Here is a 23,665-nt window from a genome sequence, read left to right as displayed (position 1 = left end):
TAGAGAGCTGGGGAAAGTTTCGTTTTCAGACTTCATCTTCCACAATTGTTACTGAAACTGTTGTAACTGGTTATGCCAAGTGGAACTTTTGGTATTATGGAGAAGCAAATCCTCTGAACAGATATGTAGTTTGGTATATTTATTTATTTACTGCATTTATATCCCGCCCTTCTCACCCAAAGGGGACTCACGATGGCTCACAAAAGAAGGCACAATTCGATGCCACATATACATACATAGAATAAAACCAACATAGAAATTAAAACCAAAAAAATTAAAACATATCAACCTTAGAACAAGTTAATTAAAATAACGCAATCCAAAGGCATATTCCAGGAGTCAATCCGGTCATAAATTGCGTTATTCCATAATTATTTATACCCATATCCATGCCTTCACTTTCTTTCTGAAGGTCAGGACGGAGGTAACTGATCTAATTTCACTGGGGAGGGAATTCCATAGCTGAGGGGCCACCACTGAGAAGGCCCTGTCTCTCATACCCACCAGTTGTGCCTGCGAGCGAGATGGGATTGAGAGCAGGGCCTCCCTGGATTATCCGAGTTGGTTCATTGGGGGGATATACGTTCAGACAGGTATGTCCGAACGTATATGTTTTTCCTTTGGTTTTTTTTTATTGAAATGAGAAGTAAAACATGTATCATGTTTAAATTAATATTCTAACAACATGTTTCTTACATTTTAGGTTTTCAATTGTGCTTTTTGGCATTTGATGAAACAAATATTAGGGAAGATTCCTCCTAACTATGCATTTGCTTACAAAAGTTTCACTTTGGATTTTAAACACTGTGATGTGTCTGTTGAAGATACCGAATCCTCAGGTACTATATATAACACTGAAAGAATATATCTTTAGCTTAATATTTTGTTACTAATTCAATTAAGTGTTGCAAATAACACTCCAAGCTCAGAGACACAAATGTTAGGAAAGAATCCCCTCATCAAGCATATGTACTCTATTGTTTTTATATCTCTTATAACACACCTAATATGATGTGACTGATTTAATTATGTATTAATTCAATATAATAATCACAGAATGTAGATTGCAGAAGAAGACTAGAATGGGTATGGACAGCTGTGAAAAAGTTAAATATGATGGTGAAATACAAAGATATACAACTGAGCACTAAAGTTCTGATTGTCCATGCCATTGTATTTTCCTTCACTATGCGTGAATGTGAGAGCTGGATGGTAAAGAAAGGTGACAGAAAGGAAATAAACTCTTTTGAGAAGGGTTCTGCAAATACAGTGGATAGTTAAAAAGGCACTCAGAAAGGCTCTAAAATAAATCAAGCCTGAACTCTCTCTAGAAGCTGAGTAAATTGAGGCTCTGATACTTCAGCTGCAACATGGGAAGGCATGATTCACTAGAAAACACAATAATGCAGAAGAAAGGAAGACCGCATTTCAAGTAGATAGACTCAATCAAGGAGACCATAGCCATGAGTTTGCAGGACCCCGGCAGAACTATTGAAGATAGAATGTTTTGGAAGTGACTTATTCACAGGGTCACCATGAGTATAGGCAGTCCTGAAACACGCTGTTTGCAGAGTGCACAGATCACTTTAATAACTATTAATATAGTCAGCATCTTCAGTGTTCTCTGTGCACTCTTCAAACAATTATTTAAACTTTAATGGACTTTGTTCATGTTTTAAAATATAATCTGAAATTCCTATATTTATACTCTGTAAAATGTTTAACAATTTCTCCTTGTATTTGAGCTTCAGATTGTGGAGCCCCCAGATGGCGTAGTGGACTAAGTGACTTGAAGGTTGGGTTGCTGACCTGAAAGCTGCCAGGTTCGAATCCCACCTGGGGAGAGTGTGGATGAGCTCCCTCTATCAGCTTCAGCTCCATGCGGGGACATGAGAGAAGCCTCCCACAAGGATGGTAAAAACATCAAAACATCCGGGCGTCCCCTGGGCAACGTCCTTGCAGACGGCCAATTCTCTCACTCCAGAAGCAACTCCGGTTGCTCCTGACACGGAAAAAAAAAAAAAAAGCTTCAGATTGTAACACTGATGTAGTTATAGGCTACGATAAAAGAAAATGTTTGAGTCCGATATGTATTCCTCAGCTGTTATTAGATTACAGCTTTAATTGACTCCTGACACAAAGATTAACACCTATCGTTTATCTAAACTTGCAATACATAAGGCTCACATTAAGTCCAAAGTAAACATAGTGAAAACACGATTTGGCTTTTGTATTTTCAAACTGTTAGCTTTAAAGACATTACATTTATTGCAGAAATGAGGCTGCCCATGTGACTGTTAAAACAAGGGCAAAAAGTCCAGCATGTCCTGCACTTTTTGATCAATACTTGACAATCAAAGTTGCCAGCCAAATTATAAGTACTCACCTTGATTCATGTATTGTATCTGCAGGCCCGGCCCAACACGGCACGCTGGCCACGCCCCCGCGTTGGGCGCCACCTTCCCAGGGGCGCTATTGAGCCCCTGGGAGGCGGGGCCACACCTGGCGGAGGCGGGGCCGTGTGACGCGGAGGCGTGGCCAGGTCTGGGACCGGCCACGCTTCCCACGGCGCGCGCCCGCTGCAGCGGGAGTCCTTTCAGGTTGTGGCCTGGAAGAACTCCTTCCGCAGCTTGACTGCGCCCCGCGGGAAGCGGGGCCACGTCTGGCCCCGCCTCCCGCGCCGTGCACCCTGGCCCCGCCTCCCACGCCGCCCGCGCCACGGAAGGCGTGGCCACCCGGCATGGGAGGCGTGGCCACCCGGCGTGGGAGGCGGGTTAGGGCGCAGGAGGCGGGGCCAGTCCTGGCCATGCCCCCTGCGGCGCAGGGGAGGGGGCGCAAAAAAATATTTGCATACCTCTTTGAATTTCCTCGGGCCGGTCCTGTGTATCTGATAATAACATGGGATATCACTAAAAATCTGTTTTAGTAATTGTGATTAATATTGATGATAAGTTAGGTTTCCATGAATTTATTTGTTTAATTTACATCACACCTTTCTCATGGTTTCCAAGGCAAGGTATGATCTTTTGAAAGCACAGTACAATTAAACCATCTCGGCTAGTGATGTTCTACATTACATATGACAATAAATCCCATAAATTAATATACATTATATAAATAAAATATTTTAATGTATTTTACACTCAATCATTTTTGTTGGAGGATCTTGACTCCTACCATTTTGAATGCAATTGTTTCTTAGGATTTTGTGCTGATATATGAAAAAGCTGAGGGAACTAGCTTGGAGTAGTAGTTTAAGTTGTCAGCTATTACTCCAGGAGACAAGGGCTCAAATTCTGGTTCAGCATGGAAACCCACTGGTAGTCTTGGGCAAGTCGTGCGCTCTCAGATTTAGAGGAAGGCAATGGCATGCTTCTTTTGATTAAGTCTTGAAGTTGACTTGAAGGTATATAAAAAAGTGCTTTAAGTCAGTCAGACTATAGTTGTTTTAGCAATCATAGGTAAGAACCTGAGAAAATTGAGGTGTCCACTGAGAATACACAAGCCAGAACAAGGTGAAAAGTATAGAGCAGAAAAAAGGGGGCTTTTACATAATTCTTTTTTTAAAAATGCCAAGTAGACAGACCATTGTCTATCTAATGTATATACATGCATCCCTTTTTCAGGTTCTGTTTTCAGGTAATGGATTGGGTATTGCTTGCATGATAACTTTTTCTACCACAATATAACCTCTAATACACAGTGCCAGGGCAAAATGTACAATCAGAATACCCTTCCTAAATTTAGAAATTACAGCCAATCACTTGTCTATTGAAATCTTACACATTATTTAGTAATGTATTGTTTCTTTATTCAGAGTCCCAACTTTCAGAAATATAGGTCTTCCCAAGGACCGGGCTTTAGAAGTTGGTTTTCAGGGGATGAGTACGCTCTGACAGATACTTCCAAAGTTATAGATTCTGTTATTAGACCTGAACTTTAAGACATTTGGTGTTTTGAACGCAAGCATGAGTAATAAGAGCTAGGGTCACATTAGAAGATCTAATTGTTTAGTTTGCAGTTAGTGAATCAGATACATTTCACAATGTGATTCAGTTGATGCTAAAGAGAGGGATGATATTTATATGGTAAGATTTGATCATACTGAAAACTGTAATTTTTGACTGCACATTTTAGGTCTTAGTGTGCAGAGTGTTATTTTCAGTACTCTAAAATTATTACAGATTGAGGCAAGAGATTTTTAATTTCTTACAGTTTCCATTCTTATTCATTAAGTCTGTCTCCTGATAGCAGATAGTATTTTCTCAGTAGTTGCTGTCTGATATGACTATAACAGAGAATGCACATACAAAATACATGTGGTAATGAAAACAAAAGCATTTATATTAAGAATGGCAGCCAGTCAACTATACCTTCTTTCATCAAATTATGTTCCATTCATTTCCCTCTCTCCAGACATAATTTAACTATTGAGCATACACTGTTGTATTTGATTTGACTGAGTGATTATTTCTCTTGAATTTTCCCTGCTAGAAGTTTTTCCTTTGTTTTATAGAGTAATTCTGCTTGATTTCCCCAACTATGGTGGTACTTCCATCTTCTGAAAAATTGACATTCAGTATAGGGCTCTGGGTGTCTCTGTCTCTCCATACATACATACATAAGTGTGTGTGTGTGTGTGTGTGTGTATGACTCTAATTGACTCTAAATAGAGAGTTAGTTATTTTTATACCTTCTTTCTAGGCAACAAACCCTCTCAGGGCAATTCAAAAATAAGGTAAAAATGTAAAAATTAAAGATACAAAAATATTTCGCACCAATCAACAACATTGTTTTTCAGCTAATGCGAACTTGAATCTAGCGGTGAAATTATGACCATTTTCTTCCTCCAGAGGTGACAGAGGTAAATGTTTCTCCTTGGCAAAATAAGGAACCCACCCCAGAAGAAGAAGAAGCTGTGCTTAAACTTCAAGCTGCCTGGCGAGGAACTTATGTCAGACTATTAATGAATGGCCGAAAACCAGGTTGGGATTCTCCATCCTCATTTTGGTTTTCATGCATTAGTAATAGATAGTTCACATAAGGCCACTATTTTAGTTTGTCTATTTACTATTTTCTAGCATTCTTAGAGGAAGGGGATGGGAGAACTTGGTGAAAAGGGAAGTGAGAATTTTCTGATAAATATAAGGCTGGGTTAGGGGGACTTCGATCACTAGACTTGCAAGTTGGTTGAGGGGCATGATGCTTCAGAAGTAATTTTTCTTTTCTTTTTCTTTTCTTTTTTTTTTTAAAAAAAAACATCATTCTGCAGATTCCCCCCCCCCTCCCAATACAATCCCTATACTTGCTCTACAGAGCTAGGAAACCAAGTGGTAGCACAAGTCCTAGGACCCTTCCACACAGCCATATCACCCAGAATATCAAGGCAGAATAACCCACAATATCTACAGTAGAATCTCAGTTATCAGATTTAAACGAGCGAACCCCAACTCAGGTTACTTGGATTAATCGGATAACCTAGATTCTTGGCCCAGGCGCCTAGTGGAGGGAGGAAACTAATCCCCCCGGCAGGCGCTTGGACCCAGGGAAGCGGGAGGCATGCCACTGCTTAGCGACATGCCTCGTGCTTCTCTAAAGGAGTCCAGAGGCACTGTGAGACTGACACATATATTACAGCATGATGTTTGTGTGATATAGCCCGCTTTATCAAATGCATGATGTATTATCATCCGGAATATTTATACATTGCAATTGTTGGTTACAGTGGGAGAGATTTTAGGCAGTGATGTCAGAGGGAAATGAAATGCAGAGTTTTTTTTTGACAATGACAAGTTATTAACACTGCTGCAGCAACCAATTTGGCCACTGATAAGCCAACTTACACATGTTGTGTCTAAAGACATGACTCAGACATCCGATGACATACTGGAATTTCCTAATGATTTATACCTTAGCAGTCTTTCAACCTAGCAGCAGAATAGCCACTTAAACAGTGATGGGAATCTTGGAGTTTCAAATGTTTGTCTACTGGTTTTTCAGTATCATTATTTCTGATGGCAGAAAGATATTACCAGAGAAGACCACATAGATACTATTGTAATACATCAGCACATCAGCAATGCTATAGATCACATTGTTAGGTCCTATAATTGTACTGTCAAGAGCTCCAGCTTCCTAATTGCAAAGGAGCTTACATTTAGCTCCCAAGGTGGGCTCCCAAGTGCTCACTGATTATTTTTGTTATTATGACTGCCATTGCTAGTGATTTTTGTTGAAGTTTAAAGAACTGTCTATAAATGAACACAAGCCTACCTTCGGAGGACTGAGGGAGAGAACGGTCAATATCCAAAATGGACTGTAGTTCCTTTTAGTGGTTTCAACTTGGAGTGATATGTAGTAGCAAACATCCAGAATATTATATTTTGCACTTGATATATTTAGGAAAAATCGGTATGTTGAATATCTATTAGTAACCTATTTATTTATTTTTAGGTACAAAGGCAAATGCTAGAGTCAAAGATACACTCCAGAAATTGTGGGCTCTAATTGAGCCAAATTTTGAACTATGTTCTTTGACATTTTTGAGGTAATATGCACTGTAATGCTATATATAATGCTTTTGTAATGCTACATATATCAATCCCCCATTTTACCTCAGAAAAGCATATTTTCTTTCTTTCTTTCACAGCCAGATTTGCATACACAGCAGGATAGTTTTTATTGGGCCAGATTTGGTCCAAAGGCACTGCAGTGCATCTTTTCAATCTGATAACATTTTTACCAAAGTAATCAACATTCTTTCCTCCATACATTGTTGAACTGCAGCTATTGTTTAGTAAATAATGAAATAACAGTCAGTAGAGTGATTATATAAGTTATTTAATGTGTCTTTTTTCTCATTTTAATCAAAATGTACTTTATTTAAATCAAGCTACTCTGCTCTGAATGTTGTATTACATCTAATTCTCAAATAACGGAATGATTTAGCCCCCTATGGACAAACAGATGAACTCAAATGCACAATTTAAAGAGGCCAGATTATTGCTTCAAATAAATATATGTGCCTTGGAGAAATTAATTCATTTATTAAAACCTGACTGTAGGCAGATTGTATCAAGAAAGCCCATTTCCAACACTGTTTGTGTGGACACATTGATTTGGAGAGAATATGTTTAAATATACAAATAGTATTGGAAATTTTCCTGTGTTCATACAGAAGTACATTTGGGTGATTAAGAGCTGTTTAACATGAAAAAGCTGCGTTGACACTTCTTTGTTGCATATTTTTAAATACAGTATAAGTCTATCAAGGATTCTTTTCGTATGGATTTCCCGCATCATCAGAGGATTGGATAAAAAACAGTGGTGCTAATGTCTATCTGTACAGTGCTATGATTTTATGATCTCTCCACACTTGCCAGGGATCTGATTCAGTTGGGGGAAAAGATGTATTCACTCTTCTCCTATGTCATGTCTAGGTCTACCTTAGTCATGTATAAAGCAAAGCTCTGTTTTTAAAGCATTTAATGGCCTTGCAGATTCAAAGCCTGGCTGCTTCTTCCCTGGGGGCATCCTTGTTTGGGAGGTGTTAGCTGGCCATGATTGTTTACTGTCTGGATTTCCCATTTTCACAATGTGGTTCTTTATTTATTGTCCTGATTTTAGAGTTTTCTTTAATACCGGGGCCAGATTCCCTTTCGGTGGCCTTTTAATTATCTGCCTTGATATTCTGGGTTATATGGCTGTGTGGAAGGACCCTCAGGGCCATATAACCCAGAATATCAAGGCAGAATAACCCACAATATCTGCTTTGAACTGGGTTGTCTAAGTCCACACTGCCCTATATCCCTGTTCAATGTTTGGTGCTAAATTCACAAATATAGTAATTTCTACATAACATTACCATGTATTGAACTGCTTTTTCTGTTGATTTGTTGTAAAACATGATGTTTTGGTGCTTAATTTGTAAAATCATAATGTAATTTGATGTTTAATAGGCTTTTCCTTAATCCCTCCTTATTATCCAACATTTTTGCTTATCCAACAGTTTTATTTTTCAGTGATTGGTTCGGGGGGTGGGTGCCAAAATTCTGTTCGCCTACACTTGAAAATTACCTATGGCCAGTTCTGAGCACAGCTGGTGTACAAGTTTTAATTGTGCAAAGGCCCTCCTAGCCACTGCCAACACCTGGGCCTCTAGGTTTAGTGATGAGTCCAGAAGGACCCCCTGACTGCAGATCTGAGTCTTCAGGGGAGTGTAATACCATCCAACACAGATTGCCACCCTATACCATGATCTGCCTTACGACTATCAGAAAGACTTCTGTCTTGTCTGGATTCGGTTTCAATTGGATTGTCCAGTCCATTACAACTGCCAGACACCAGTTCAGGGTCTGAGCGGCTTCCTTGGTTTTCGGTGGAAATGAGTAATAAGAGTTTGGTGTCATCTGCATACAGATGGTACCAAACTCCAAAACTCCGGATGATCTGTCCCAGCAGCTTCATGTAGATGTTAAACAACATAGTTTGGATACCATAGAGAAAAATTAACACCCCTATAATATTTGTTTTGCTGTTTTTGCCCCATTCAGAAGATTTTGCCTCATTTTCTGTCCCTATGACAATTGGATTTTGAAAGTTTTGTGTTGCTGTGGAAACAAGGATTAGTACAAAGCTTCAATTGACACCCCCTCCCCATGATAGCTCTTAGAAGAGTGAATTTCCCTTCCTAGGGGTAGATCTCCTCTCACTTCCTGTTGTCTCACATGTGTGAGACAACATTTTACATGTTTTAATTGTTTTACTTGAATTCTATTATTTTTTAAATGTATTTTATTATTGTATTATCAAGGCATCAAAACGCTGCCTTCTATGTAAAGCCACCTTGAGCCCCCTTCGGGGTAGAGAAAGGCGGGATAGAAATATCGCAAGTAAATAAATTATAATAAATGCGTAATGTGGATTCAGGTTTGTAACGCAGGGACTGCATGTATTGAAAATTTTGTTAATACTTTAATACTTGTGTTTTGTTACTCACAGAGATATGTTTAAAAGTAAATGCAAGTCAATAGAAAAATATCGTTGCTCTGAAGATGAATGGACTAAGACATCTTTTGCTGATTATACAGTTACATATGCGGATCAGCCTCCAAATTTTTGGTTTGTGATCTTCAGGTGAATTTCTTTATTACTCAGTCATATATGCAAACTTTATTTTAAATTTCATTATTTTCATAATCTGAAGTTGTTCACATTCTTGTTGCATTTCTTCTATTGCCTTCATAGAGGAATCTCTTCATGTCCATCTTCTTCAGTGAAAAATGTGCTCCTCATCTATTCCTTTAAAACCCTTTTACAGATTATTTTTTTTTCATTTTCTTTGCTTCTCCTCAACATGAAATCATGAATCTCTGACAGATTCTTGCCAATCATTTTAAAAATTATATCTTTCCTAATTTCTATACTAAATCACTAGGCCTATACATCTCTGACTAGTGCAGTCAGAGTTTTGTTATCCACTGGATTTCCAATGGGTTTCTCAGTAATTTAACCCACCGAAGAGACTCTTGTATAAGTCAAATTCTTGTAAAAATCAAGGGCTAGTTTGAGGGCCGAAATGAAAACATTGTTTCAAAGCTGTAAGTAAATATTTATGTGAATCTGTACATTTGAGAGAAAATGCATGCTTAAAATGTATTTTGCAAAAATCCTTTTTGTATATTTATGAATGGTACATGCTAAATTACCATAGACTAGAAAAAGTTTCATTCACATCTACCTTAAAAGCGTTTTCTGCAATTTCATCTTAGGGAAGTATTTTATGTTCCTGAAGATATGTTCATAGTGCCAAAGTTCTATTCAGCCATACCTACCTGCGTGGTGCATGTTGTCAACAATGACACATTGGAAGAAATACCTAAGATCTTTCTCAGGGTTACACCACATCTTTATACAAAGAATAAGGTGAGAAGCATGAGTGTCATAAATGTAATGCTTTTATTCTTCATTTCACAAAAGTACTTTGATCAGTAATAGAGTTCCAAAATTGACAGAATATTTTTATAACCTGAAATGCAAAATGTAAGAGTTTACATGAATCAAATTGCTGTTCCCAGTTAGAGTAGACGTATTGAGCCAGTGAGTGTGTGCTAAATCACTTTTCAGGCGCATTCTACTGACTCCGTGAGTTAATCCTCATTGGGACTAGAAGTTGGATTTTGGACAAACAACCAAAGACATGTCAATTATTAGATAAATCTTTCTTTTTTAAAAGGGATCATGTGCATACCTACCTGAAAAGTTGTATCTGTGACTTTGGGGAAAGAAGTTTTTAAACAAATCCAAAGGACAAGGAGTTGGAACTAAATTATGTTTGTTTGTAGCCAAATCTTATCTCATGCTTCTGAGGTGTGAACTATCACTCATATGGTTCCACAATAGTTATGTTGCTGGAACTGGCAACAAGATTTAAGCCAATGTGAAATCATCACTTTTGTAGAAGTCCAGTTATGCAACCATGAACTGAACCTGTCTGTTATATCCTTCTCTCAATACTGACATTGTGCAACTAGTTTAGTATCTGCCATTGTGCTGCTTATTATTTCATTGTGTAATTAGGGATGAACAGTGGTTGTTTCTTAAGATCCAGGGAATAAAGTGGTTGGTATGTTGAAGGCACTAGCAAATAGTTAATGTACAGCTGCATAGCTGGTATCCTTATTTACGATTTACGATACTTTTACCCTGCCATTCTAAACCCCGGAGGTGACTCAAGGTGGCTATATCCTGTTGTTTAGTCTCAAACAGAATTAGACTCATTGAATCAGTTTTCACTAAATCCAACTGAACTCTTGCTGGAACTGGCAACAGATTTTAAGCCAATGTAAAATTATCACTCTTATAGAGATCCACTTACTGTATGTGACCATGAACTGAATCTATCTGTTATACAGCGACCAAAAGAATACAACTACATCTGTAAAATACATTGTACGTGTGTATAATACCAACAAAATTAGATCATATAATCTGTTATCTGTACAAACTGTATTTATTAGTAAATATAAATAAATGAAACCAGTCAAGTCGCTCAAAAATGTGACCCTATAATTTAGCCAAGCTAACTAATCTATTATTTAAATAAATAAATACATTATTCATGTCTGTTTCATTTAATAAGAGTGAAAAAGCCAAGGGTTCGTAATGAAAAGGGTGTGCCATTTATATTTTATTTGCCTTTCAGAAGGCTGGAAGTAGTCTGAACAAATAACAGAAATGGTGAATGCTTCTTTTGAATAAGGATTCAAATATCCCCAAAAGAACAGTTATAAAGTTGATTATTGAAAAAGCCTTTTGTGAATCCCATTATACTCCATAATTATAAGCCAGTTTCCAGATTCATTTCTGAACAAGGTATTGCAGGGTATGATCACATCTCATTTTCACAGAGTGAAATTTCACTGGGTGACAAAGGGTTGGGTTTTGAGCAGTTTTGAGTATCATCAACAATGATATAATTCTGAGCTGCCTCTGTGAATAGGTGTTTGGAGATACATTTTGGTATTGGGACTTCATGCTTTCTTGAGAATGCAAACTCATTATATTGTGGTGGGGGATTCATGTTCAACTCCATGACCTTTCTCTTGAGACTCCCTTAGACTCTATTATGCCCCCATGCTATTTAACATGTATCTGAAACTGCTGGAAAAGGATTCCAGAGTTTTGAGATGCAGTGCTACCAAAAGCTGAAGACATTCAAATCACCTTATTTCGGTGTAAATCTGCTTTGGTTCTAAACCAGTTCCTTACATCAGTACTAGATTCTATGAAGATGAATAAATAGAAACTTAATTCAGAGACAACCAAAGTACTGAAGGATATACCTGGAAACAGATATTCAACTGATTCTGGATGGTTGTGCATCACCTAAATACAGCTTTGGGTGTATTTTGAAATTCAGTTCTGAGCCCAAGAATAGTCCAGAGTCCATGTGCCAGTGACATTTTCTCCCAAAGATTCCTAATCAAGTCCTTTATACATACAAAATATAATATATTTTCTGTTTATAAATGGATAGCATGACATGTTCACAATGTGTATCCAGCAGTTCCTGAACTATGTTCCCCAGAACCCCAGGGTTCCACAAAAACATATGGGTTCTGCAAAAAAATATTTTAAATCTTTTTTAAAAATCCATACCAGAGTGTGAAGGTCTTATTGAAATCCAATGTACCTCCACTTTAAAAATGAAATTTTAATTTGTTCCATTGCATGACCTTTTGGGTAGGATTCATAAGACATATACTCACCTGTCAGTAGCTGAAAATGCTGTTTTAGCAGTGCTCCCCTTCATATGCCCCTATTTGATCCAAATTAGGTTTTTCAGCTTGTGCTTACACCAAAAATTCATTTAGGAGCAAGTTGGATGGCACCCCAGATTTACATATTCAGCTGTCAGACATAATGTTCCACTTCAAAACTATTTTAAGTAAAAGAAAGAAAAAAAAGTTTCATTCATCACTTTAGGTATAAATCCAATATTTTAATGTACCAAAATAAATGTCTGCAGTTGTAGCCAATATTTTGTTGTACAAAAATAAAGGGTTTTGATTATATTTTAAAGATTTCCTTTCCCCCATCCTCCAAACCTACTCTGTTATGCAAAACACTCAGGCAATAGAAGGAGATGAGAGAAATAAGAACGTTGTGTGTTCACAATGCTTAGGGACAGAGTTAAACATTTTCTGAGGGGCTCTAGGACAGAAAAGGTTTGGGAACCGCTGATCTCATTCACACCACAGTACAGTATTAAAAATATGAGGGCTGGCATCCTGTTGAGCAGTTACATATGCAAACATACTTACCTTTTGATAACTATCTGTAATGTAGACTATATTTTAATGAATGTACATTACATATAACAAAAGTATTGGCTAAAGAGGCACCAGTGGTAGCAGATAGTGGGCAATATATATAAAAGGTAACAGAGGGTTACAAGATAACTTTTTGATATCATGTTTATGTTGATATCATATACAGAACATTCAGTTTGAAATTATACTGATCTTACATATCTACAGTATTCTGAAATTGTAGGAGCTACTAACAAGATGTTTCAAGATTATTACCAAATGTCATCAATGTATAGGACTTACTTTGTTGAACTTGTTTCCCACACTGGACATTACATCTGCCTTGGAGGCCCTGCTCTTGGTCCCACCCCCTTCGCAGGTGTAACAGTAGGGACGAGGGACAGGACCTTCTCAGTGGTGGCCCCTCGGCTATGGAACTCCCTCCCCGATGATATTAGGTCAACTTCCTCCCTCCTGGTTTTCAGAACTAAAGTTAAAATCTAGTTGTAGAACCAAGCTTTGGGGGAGTAGTACAACCATAGTGCAATATACATGAATCAGCTTGGACTATGATTGTGGGATTATGTGCTATGTTTTTAACAGTCATTTAATTATATTTATGTTTTATTCTTATGACACGTTAATGTTTAATATGTAGTGTATTTGTATGCTTATATGTTTCACTGTGGCATTGAATAATTGCCAAACTGGAAGTAAGGGGTGAGATAGAGCAGGGTAAAAATGCAGCGAATAAATAAATAATAAATATATGGCTTCCTTAATGGAGTGATTCTTAACTCTTTTTACCTGTTGTGGGATAATAGGTTTGCATATATTGGCTTATCAGCAGTTATGTTTTTATTCATTAATATATTTCTCCATATTGTATATGGATTATCATGTTTAATATGAAGTTTCATTTGTTTGTTTTTTTACAAATTTAACTGTTTTGTTACAGAAAGGATATACTTTTATGGCCGAAGTTCAAACTGGAGAATCACCTGTGATGGCAGGAAAGTGGAAGCTTCGGCTTATAGGTTCTGGCAGTCCCCTTCCAATTCTATCTCGAGATGCTGTAAACAATTTGTATTCCATTAAAGAAGTTAAGGACTATTATGTGCCAAATGATAAACATATAATATTCAGGTAAAATTGAAGAAGTGGCTAAGATATTTACAAATAATTTTTGAGACTGTATACTTGTACGTATTAATTTAGGCATGGAGTATGTTGATGCATTGATGATAAATAATGTATTTATCAGAGGATTAAAAACAGTGAGAAATAATAGGAAATGTTATCGAGAAATATTTCCTGTGAAATACAGTGTAATTTCTGCCTATTACACTGGAAAATACCCCAATCAACTGAAGATTATGGCAAGTACTGGACAATTGATGGTCTAGCTGTAATTTGCTAGCACCCTTGAATGTATAACCTATGATGTATAATTTATTTATTGTATCAGAAGCGAACCAAGGGTACAGTTGTAATGTATTTAAAAACACAAACAAAGTTTAAAAACTTGGCATTATACTAAATGTCCTTTGACCAGTAGCTAGCCACTTGGAGTGCCCCTGATCTTGCTCTAAGAAGGTCCTCCATTGTGCATGTGGCAGGACTTAGACTGAATTATAATAGGTGGTCTGTGGTTTAAGAGATAACTTAACCCACAGATTTCCAATAATAGACAAAAACAAGACCAGTCTTAACATTGCATATGTGTTTCAGTTTTTGAAACCAATGTGATCACAAAGGGAGTCCAAGTCTGACCACAAGCTAACCATAAATGTTGAGGGATTCTCTCTAAAGCTATTCTGATTCATTTTGAATCACTTTCCCCACATTTCTGCTTTGAGGTATGGATTTGTTTGAACTTTAGATAATAGTCAGGAAACATTCAGAGAGACTGAAACAGGCATAAAAATCGAATACTATATTATTCTAAGTGTCTACAAAGAAAACATGAATGTTTATTCAGGGTCATTGCCAATGCATCTGCAAGAGCAAATAAAAGGATTAAAAAAGGTTTGTTTCAAATCCCTCTTTCTATTTTTTCATACTTTGGTTTCCTCATTTACATTTTCATATTAACAAATAACTTATTTTAGGTGTATATGTATTCAGGCTGAAGTTACACTTCAATTCCCAATTAAATTTTTTCAATTACTGCATTCTTTTGAATTGCTAAATGCAGTGGTACCTGGCTCAGTTAGTAACCAGTTGTAATATTTTTCTTTTTCAGGTATTCAGTAAAAGTCACAATGCCACTCATTGCTACTGTTCAGGTGCAGACCTCTAAACCAGATACAATAATTAAACTACAGGTTCTGGATTCTGAGGAAGAAATGGTGAATTCTGTTGGAAAGGGGCATGTTGTCATTCCAGCATTTCATTTCATATCTTCAGAAAGGCCTTCAAGTAGTTTCTGTAAGCTTTATTTGTTGCATGTTGGGCTATGACTGTTTCTAGGGAACATAAACTCTGCCAGTAGATTTGAATATATACCTTTATTTTGTTTTACCCAGATATACTCATATATAAGTTGACCTAATGTATAAATCAAGGGCAGGTTTTGGAGTTATGGATTTTTATGTGACCCATGGATAAGTCTAGACATTCTGTGGAGAAGTGAAATCACCAATGCTGCCTCAGGGGGCAATTGTCCCTGGCCGCTGCTGCCATTTCCCCACCCAGGCAATCAAAAAGACCAAAATTAGCATGATGGGTTCTCTTGGGATGGACTAAACTCTTGCCTTTCACCAGTCTACACAGAGAAGGGAATAATTCCTTTTTTGAGAAGAGTTAAAGTATAGTACTTACATGGATAAGCTGACCCAAAGTTTGAGGGCAGTTTTTTAAACTAACATTTCTACACTTATATAGGAGCATATAGGGTAAGTCCTTGTTACTAAATGTTTGCTGCTACACCCCATGGTAGATAATCATAGACAATCTGACTTGCATGCAATGGTAGTAATGTCTATTGTAAGTTTTCTAAATATAAAACCAGATCATGGAGTCAGCTTTCATGCCCAAAAGCATATACATCCTGAAATGACATGGATATTCACCATCCAGCACAACAAAATGCTGTAGGATGCTGTTATTAACCACAGAGAGACTTGTCAGCTCTCTTTCCAGCCTTCTGTGCCTTTCCACCAAACAGTCTCAAGGGGGCTGATGATGTTGAAAGTCATGGTAGGAAGAAAGGATCACAAAAATCACCTCTGCTCCTTTTACACTGGCCAAAGTCTCCCAAGTTTCTCAAAGAGTGTTCCCAAAACCTGAAGTGTGGATCCAACAAATAACATTGAGTACTGCCAGAGAAAAGACACCTTCATGATAATTCAGTAACCTTCTTCAGTAGAATTATTCTCAGGCATTAAATAGCTCACAAATTAACTTTAGTGACCACATATACCTTAATTGTTTAATTATCTTTTGCAAAATGTAATCATTCATTTATTGGTGCTGTCTATCTTCTGGCTTCACCCCCAGTGACCAATACATTGAATAGATACCTTGTTCAGAATTATTTGTCTCATCTGTAATATGCCAAATTGACTTATATGTCTAGCTTTTCCATTTTTGGAAAGATTTATCTTAGATACTGTATATCAGGCATGGGCAAACTTTTTAACTTGGGGGGCCACATGGTTTATTTAGGGATGTTTAGCTTAAAGAAAAGAATGCTCAGAAGGGACATCATTGAGCCATGTTCAAATATCTGAAAGGATGGGACATTGAGGAAGAGTCAAGATTGTTTTCGAATGCTCTAGAGACTAGAAAACAATGAAGTCATGGATTCAAATCACAAAGAAAGAGATTCCACCTTAACATTAGAAAGAACTTCCTGAGGACAAGAGCTGTTCAACTGTAGAAAATGCCGGCTTGTAATCTGGAAGAGGCTCTTCTGTAGGTTTTTAAGTGGAGGCCGGATGCCTATCCAAGGGTGCTTTGATTGTATGTGTTGGTGTATGGCCAAAGGAGGTTCAACTTGAAGGTTTTGGGGTTTCTCCTCCATATCTAGTGAAATATAAACTGCCAGGGAGTCTGAGGGTGTCTTCTTCTCTAGAGATTTTTGAACTGACTGGATGGTCATCTGTTGGGAGGACTTTGACAGGGATCTTCCTGCCTGGCTGAAGGGGGTAGGCCAGAATGCCCTTTGGGAATTTCATTCAACTTTGCATTTCCTCCTCCCCCCACAGCCAGCAGCAGAAGGGCTTGGTTCTCCCTCTGGCCAATGGAAGGACTTTGGTCTCCCTCCAGCCGGAAGAAAAGCTTGGCTTTCCCTTTAGCCAGATAAAAAGCCTAGCTCCCTCTTCAGCCAGCAGAGGGGCTTAATTCTCCCTCCAGTGGGACAAAGTCTGGCTCTCCCTCTGGCTGGGCAAAGGCACCTCCCCCCCCAAGAGGTGGCCAGTGTGTCCCTCCCCCATGGGTGAAACACGCTACGTCCTCCTTTGCCTCATTCAGAATTAAGGGATGTTTGTAATTTCGGGAATTCTTGTACTCATGTATAAGTCAACCTCATTTATTGAAGTCAAGGACAGGTTTTGGGACCCAAATTATGATATGATACATAATTCTACAGAGAGGGAAAAACAGCAATGCTGCCTCAGGGAACCAGCCACCCTTAGTCACCACCACCACAGTTTTCTTGCCTAGACATTCAAAATAAGCTGCTTGATGGTGGAGAGAATAGAGAGCATTAGTGCTTCTTCTAGGTTCTCCAAGGACAGATTAAGCTTGTGCTACTTTACTCAAATGGAGCTCTATTTTAAAGTTAAGATTCAGTACTTACATTGACCAGTGGATAAGTCAGTGCAAGTTTTTGGGTTGATTTTTTGACTAAAATTTCTAGAGTTATACATGAATATATACAATATGCCATAATACCATTAACAATAGACAATAGGAAGAAATAATATGAGGGAGAAACAGATAATTTTATAGGAACATATTTGAAATTGAAGTTCTTAAGTACTTGCATCCAAAATAATAAGCACCAGTTGTTAAAGTAGTTGTATTTTCCACAGCAACAGCAAGTAAAGGTGGAGTAGTTCAAAATACTCCCAAAAAGGAGACTGAAGTTATCACATCTAAGAAAAAGGGTTCTCTGGCAACTCAGAAAAATGTGAAGTCTTCATTGAAGACATCACAGGAAGGTCCAGTTCAAACAGAAGAAGAAACTGTAATTGTACCTGTTATTGAGGAGAGTGTAAATCAGCAGGTGAGATATTTTAAAGAAATGTTTGGGAAAGTTATGAGAAAAGATAATGAAGAGTTTCTGCTAAAGTGTTTCCTTATAGAATAAATAACTCATCCTACCACTTCTGTATTTGAACAGCAGAGTATAGAATCAAGTGCATGAATCTTAGTATCAACACAGAGTTTTATTCTTCTATCATTCTGTTGCACATTCATTCGCTGGATAGCACAGAGAAGAAAACCATAGTTACTAACCCAAATCTCACAAAGATACCCTAAAATCTCACAAGAGCTTATCAGATTTTTGTTATGCCTTTGCTAAAAGTTTCACAAAAGTTGAATGTGTCTCGAGTTGGGTTGCAATATTTCATGGGTGTGATGGGCTTGATGCTAAAGACTATTATGTTATAGGAAGCAGAACGTGAGGCAGAGAAAGAGGTGAAGAAACTTGTGCAGTGAAATAGAGGAAGTTCTTTCTTCTGCAGTTTTTAAACTTTCCATTTAGAAAGCTTGAAAGAAAGAAAGTGTGTTCATATTAGCAACACTTAGAATTTATTCCCCTCTTTCTTTGTAGACAATTATGAGACCCCAAAGCTACATCCTTTACTTTTGGTCTTTTCAAATCCCGTCATGTCATTTTTGCCAATTTCCCCCCATAATTTCACGTATTTCCAAATGAATCAGCATTTTAAAAAATTCATTCAAAATATATTTAAATTATTGTTTTCTTTCTTAACATATTTTAATGATAGCTATGTCTGAAACTGCCCAACAACTCATTTGCAACTTTCAGAAGATACAGTCCAGAGGATTGCTAAATTCCTGTTTAAGCATTAAGATAAATGGGGCCCAGTCTGGTTATTTTTTTATAGATTTACAACAACTAGATTCCTGAAACATCTTGACTTTGCCCTCTCTTTCATTCCCCTTTTCCTCCCACCATAGAAATCCAATTCAGCTACTAAAGGGATGATGATCACTAAAATCATGTTACTAATATACCATAATGACTTCTACTTATGAAATTATAATAATACATTCAATTTGGAATTTTCAGCCTCACAAATACATTATACAAGCTTCAGTGTTACATAATAGTTGGTCACTTACAGAAAGTCAAATGGTATTCGTTCAGGCATTGAAAGAATTAGAAAAAAATGAAATAAAAGGTAAGTCAAAGTCTTATCTGTTTAAAATGTATTTGCTAAATAAAACAAAGTTCAGTAAGATAAACTCCTTTGTCCCATTTAAGAGAGGAAAGTACAATATGAGTCCCCTCGGGGTGAGAAGGGCAAGATATAAATGTCGCTAATAAATATATAAATAAATAAATATGATGATGATGATGATGATGATTATAGTTGCATAATAGAGAAATTTCTACTTACTTACTTAGGCGATCTCTCATAGGCCGAGGATGATGGTCCTCCGTTTCTAGTGTCTTGCGGGTGGGTTCATAGATGGCTGAAGAGACCTATTCTTGATCTGCATGTTCTCCCACAGTGAGGACATCGGTTTCCAGGTGGAAGGTGGTCCCGGTCAGGGTTGGTTTGACACTCCTTCCTCTAGGCACGTTTCTCCCTTAAGCCCTTCATTCGTGCCTTTTCGAACTCCTCAGCACTGCTGTTCACAGCTGACCTCCAGTTAGAGCACTCAAGGGCCAGGGCTTCCCAGTTCTCACTGTCTATGCCACAGTTTTTAAGGTTGGCTTTAAGCCCATCTTTAAATCTCTTTTCCTGCCCACCAACATTCCGTTTTCCATTCTTAAGTTGGGAGTAGAGTAGCTGCTTTGGGAGACAGTAATCGGGCATTCGGACAACGTGGCCAGTCCAGCAGAGTTGATGGCATAGGAGCATCGCTTCAATGGTGGTTGTCTTTGCTTCTTCCAGCACGCTGACATTTGTCCACCTGTCTTCCCAAGAGATTTGCAGGATTTTTCTGAGGCATTTTTCTGAGAAATTTCCACTATCAGAACTATGATGGCAGTACATTTCTTGTTTAATTGTTTCATAAATCACAGGAATGCTTCCTGGAGAATATTTATATTGACATGTGACAATGCAGCAGAGGACTCTGACACTTCTTCTGCTACAGCACTCCCATGTTGCATTGAACATTCTGGAGAGGTTTTTACTTTAAAACTTGCATCCAGAGAGGAACTGCCAAGCAAAGTTGAAAATATGCTAGATATAAACGCAGACATATTTTTCATTAGGTGATATTGCTGTCTAAAGCATTGCCAAAACCTGCTTGTCACTTGCTGATTTCTAGAAATCTGTCTTGTGTAAATGGGTTTTTTTTAAACTACTTCAGTTCTTCAGAGATATAAGACAGCAGTGCCATCTACAGTTTGTTTGTATTCAGATTAGCTTGAAAGTGATATGTCCATTAGTTGTTTTACCACCAATCACGAATTACCTAGAAAAATAGCCTCTTTATTGATGAACTTCTGTAACTATAAGAGCTAGATAGTTCTGATCAGGCTATTATGAAAAAGAATAGCTTGGAAAAGTGGATTGGATCCAAAAACAGGAATATTCATTTCCAGCAGGGGCCTCCGATGGCAAACTTTCTCCACAGCACTATACATCTATATCAGATTATAGGGATTCATTAAATATTGACATATATTTCAAATAAACTATTATAGTTCTGCATCACAATGATTTTGTCTTTTTACATTTTTGGATACCTTAAAACATGTATATCTGCTTAAACCTTTATTTTAAAGGGTTTTAAAGTACTGGTGGAAGCATTACTCCGAGGAATGTTTCAGAGTCTTAGAAGTTAACGTAGAGGTCTTGAACCATTAAAGGCTAACTTAAGGGTTTGCAGAAAATATGACGCTGGGGGTGGAAAGATGAGCATATTAATATTGGCACTAATAATCTCTGCAGTTTTGTTTCCTGAGAGAAAGTGGAAAGAAACAGCAGCATTGACAGGCGGCAGCAGTACTATGCCTTTCCTAGTGGTTCAGTGGTGTTATTCACATATTCACTGGGATGAGTTTAGGCACCTGTGTAGGGGCTTTTATCATTCCTGGTTACAATAGTTCTACCTGTGTCCTTCTTGTCTTCCTTGTACTTTCTCCCTTATCTCCTTTATGCTGCTAGACTTTGATTTGGGACTTCAAAGAGTATGCTAACACCTGTGTCTCAAAATAGCAAGGCCCATTATTTGTGTGCCTGCTCTATTGGAGAGTCGGGGCTATCAACTCAGTCTTCAGAATTTGTTTTTTCTGACCTAATATTGCTTTGATTAGCTCCCACAAATCATAAAAGTATTAAATACACTATATAGATTAAGGGAAATAAATTTACAAAAATATTCTCAGGTATCATTTGCAATCCATTGTCCTTCCTCTGCCTCCTGATGACTTGTTGCTATTGTTCTGTCTTCATTAATTTTTAGCACCAGTTAGATTTGTGGATGTAGATGGTATAAAAAGTCATATAAGCAAAGTACCAGTCATGTGATATTGGATGCAGCTTCAGGGAATGTCATTGTAGCAGTGATAGTATGTAGATGTTCCTGCACAAATGTGCCAGTCATAATTAAAACAATGTCCAGCTAAATAGAAGTTAATTAATCCCTGTAATATTGTTAATGTGATTGTCATTGTTATCATGTAAACCCAATTGACTGCGTGAAGCTCATTCTGCTGAGAAACATGAAGAGAATGTATCAGTCCTAAATCCAGATATTCACAGCAACATGGAAGGGCAAAAATCTGCAGGGTCATCCAAGACAACTAGAAAAACAAAGGAAAAAACAACTGACAAGGCTCTTAAAGAAAAGCCTCTATCTACCATTAGACCAGAATCACAGGTAGGAATAAATAAATTGTAGATTTTCCACTGTTTTGTCTGGTATCTTTCTCCAGTTTCTGTCTAGGAGTGGATAGGAAATATGATTTAAAATATGTGGTTCTCATGGTGATTGTTTTTCTTTTTAAATTGGTATAAGGGCTAAAATTCTTCTTTGTTTTGTTCTAGCTATCCTGACATACTGTGTAATGAAACAGAGTGCAAAATGTTCTACTGTTTGAAAGCACATTATGTAATTCTTAATTTTGCTGAAGTAATTAAAATTTAATGCCAACCACTATTTGCATCATGAATGTCACAGTGATAAAAATCAAAATCCCTCCACACCAATAAATAGCCCAAATATCATCCACTGTTATTATCATCTCCCCTACACCAGCATCAGCCCTTATTAGATTAGATTTCCAATTCTATAAAACCCCACTTGTATTGCCATATTTTGAAGTGTTCTCTGCTGCCCATCAGTTGATAATCTATTTAAGTTCGTCAGTCATTACTTGTTTCAGCCCATTTCTTTCAGGTGGATAAGTGATATTTTTCCACAAAAGCTCCACGGGGTCCCCCTAGCTTTATTAGACTTATTAGGAATTGTGGGAGTTGAAGTCCAAAACACCTGGAGGGCCAATGTTTGCCCATGCCTGCACTATAATATATAATATATTAGTAATATTAAGGGAGAGTAAGAGGGGAAATGCCTTGAGCATATGCCTTCTGTATCTTATGGTATATTTTTTAGTCTTTATGGGTAAAGCATATGTAAGTGAGACATGCAAATAGTAATACAGAAATATGTTCATTTAAAAAAAAGTTACTAGATTTTTCAAACCAATGGTTAGTGACTGTATTACGGATGTAAATAGCCACATGCAGGAGATATTTATTTTTTATTAGTAGATAGGGAAGGTGAAATTTCATAAGGCCACTTATGTTCTACAAATGATTAGGGGCCAGTAAAGACAGAATGCTACCAAAACACTAATGGTTTTGTTATCAGGACATGCAATTTTGCAGACTTTTTCCTCCCAGCCACTTGTACACATTCCTCTTGTCACTGTGTTAATCATGTTTTAGCATTTTGTTAGCCTTTTACTAATCATGGTTAAGAGTACTTCTAAGCACCATTTTAGAAACTAGATTTTAAAACTGGAAGTCAAAGTTGGCTTAATTTATATCCAGCCATACTTTACTCAGTACTACTGTTGTCTGCCATAAGATATTTGCAGATCACAGCACCAGTTAAGTCATGTGAGATGGCAACTAGGTTTACAAAGCTGGACATACATGCATCAGAGGAGCAATTTACATTATTAGGTCACACCAGCTTTCTACAGCATCTTGTTGAGAGATCCAAAGCAATATATGCCCCCCCTAATCTGTCTTTATTTCCAGCAATCTGACCCAAACAAGCCCTTTTGGATCTTGCGTCTAGTCGCAGAACAACCAGAGATAGAAGCGTTGGATGTGAGGAAAGACACAGAGAGAGCAGATGAGATCAAAGCAATGAAGCAAGCATGGGAAGCTGCGGAGCCAGGAAGGGCTGTCAAGGTAATGGGGGCTTACCCAATTACGTAAACATTTAGAAAAAAACTTTCTGAGAGCTGGCAGGGTTTGCTTTGCTTTGTGGAAATGCCATTCACTTCCTTGTAGTGATTTGTCAGTATCAAACAGGAGCCCCCAGATGGCGTAGTGGATTAAGTGACTTGAAGGTTGGGTTGCTGACCTGAAAGTTGCCAGGTTCGAATCCCACCTGGGGAGAGTGTGGATGAGCTTCCTCTATCAGCTCCAGCTCCATGCGGGGACATGAGAGAAGCCTCC

The 23,665-nt window shown here is 37.7% G+C and overlaps 1 protein-coding gene across 8 annotated transcripts in view; it reads left to right on the top strand.

Annotated features, from left to right (window-relative positions):
• adgb (androglobin) overlaps positions 1-23,665 on the top strand; it is a 111,593-nt gene that overhangs the window by 76,091 nt on the left and 11,837 nt on the right. For all 8 annotated transcript variants that reach the window (XM_062977689.1, XM_062977688.1, XM_062977671.1 and 5 more), the window contains 11 exons: positions 704-839; positions 4,854-4,985; positions 6,454-6,547; positions 9,001-9,135; positions 9,771-9,924; positions 13,771-13,958; positions 15,058-15,242; positions 17,852-18,045; positions 19,081-19,192; positions 21,676-21,851; positions 23,240-23,395. In XM_062977689.1, coding sequence (XP_062833759.1) covers positions 704-839; positions 4,854-4,985; positions 6,454-6,547; positions 9,001-9,135; positions 9,771-9,924; positions 13,771-13,958; positions 15,058-15,242; positions 17,852-18,045; positions 19,081-19,192; positions 21,676-21,851; positions 23,240-23,395 — 1,662 coding nt within the window. The remainder of the gene's footprint in view (positions 1-703; positions 840-4,853; positions 4,986-6,453; positions 6,548-9,000; positions 9,136-9,770; positions 9,925-13,770; positions 13,959-15,057; positions 15,243-17,851; positions 18,046-19,080; positions 19,193-21,675; positions 21,852-23,239; positions 23,396-23,665) is intronic.

The sequence above is a fragment of the Anolis carolinensis genome, chromosome 1, assembly GCF_035594765.1.
Source record: "Anolis carolinensis isolate JA03-04 chromosome 1, rAnoCar3.1.pri, whole genome shotgun sequence".
In the NCBI taxonomy this organism is placed as follows: domain Eukaryota; kingdom Metazoa; phylum Chordata; class Lepidosauria; order Squamata; family Dactyloidae; genus Anolis; species Anolis carolinensis.
This window is presented reverse-complemented; position numbering and strand designations above follow the sequence as displayed.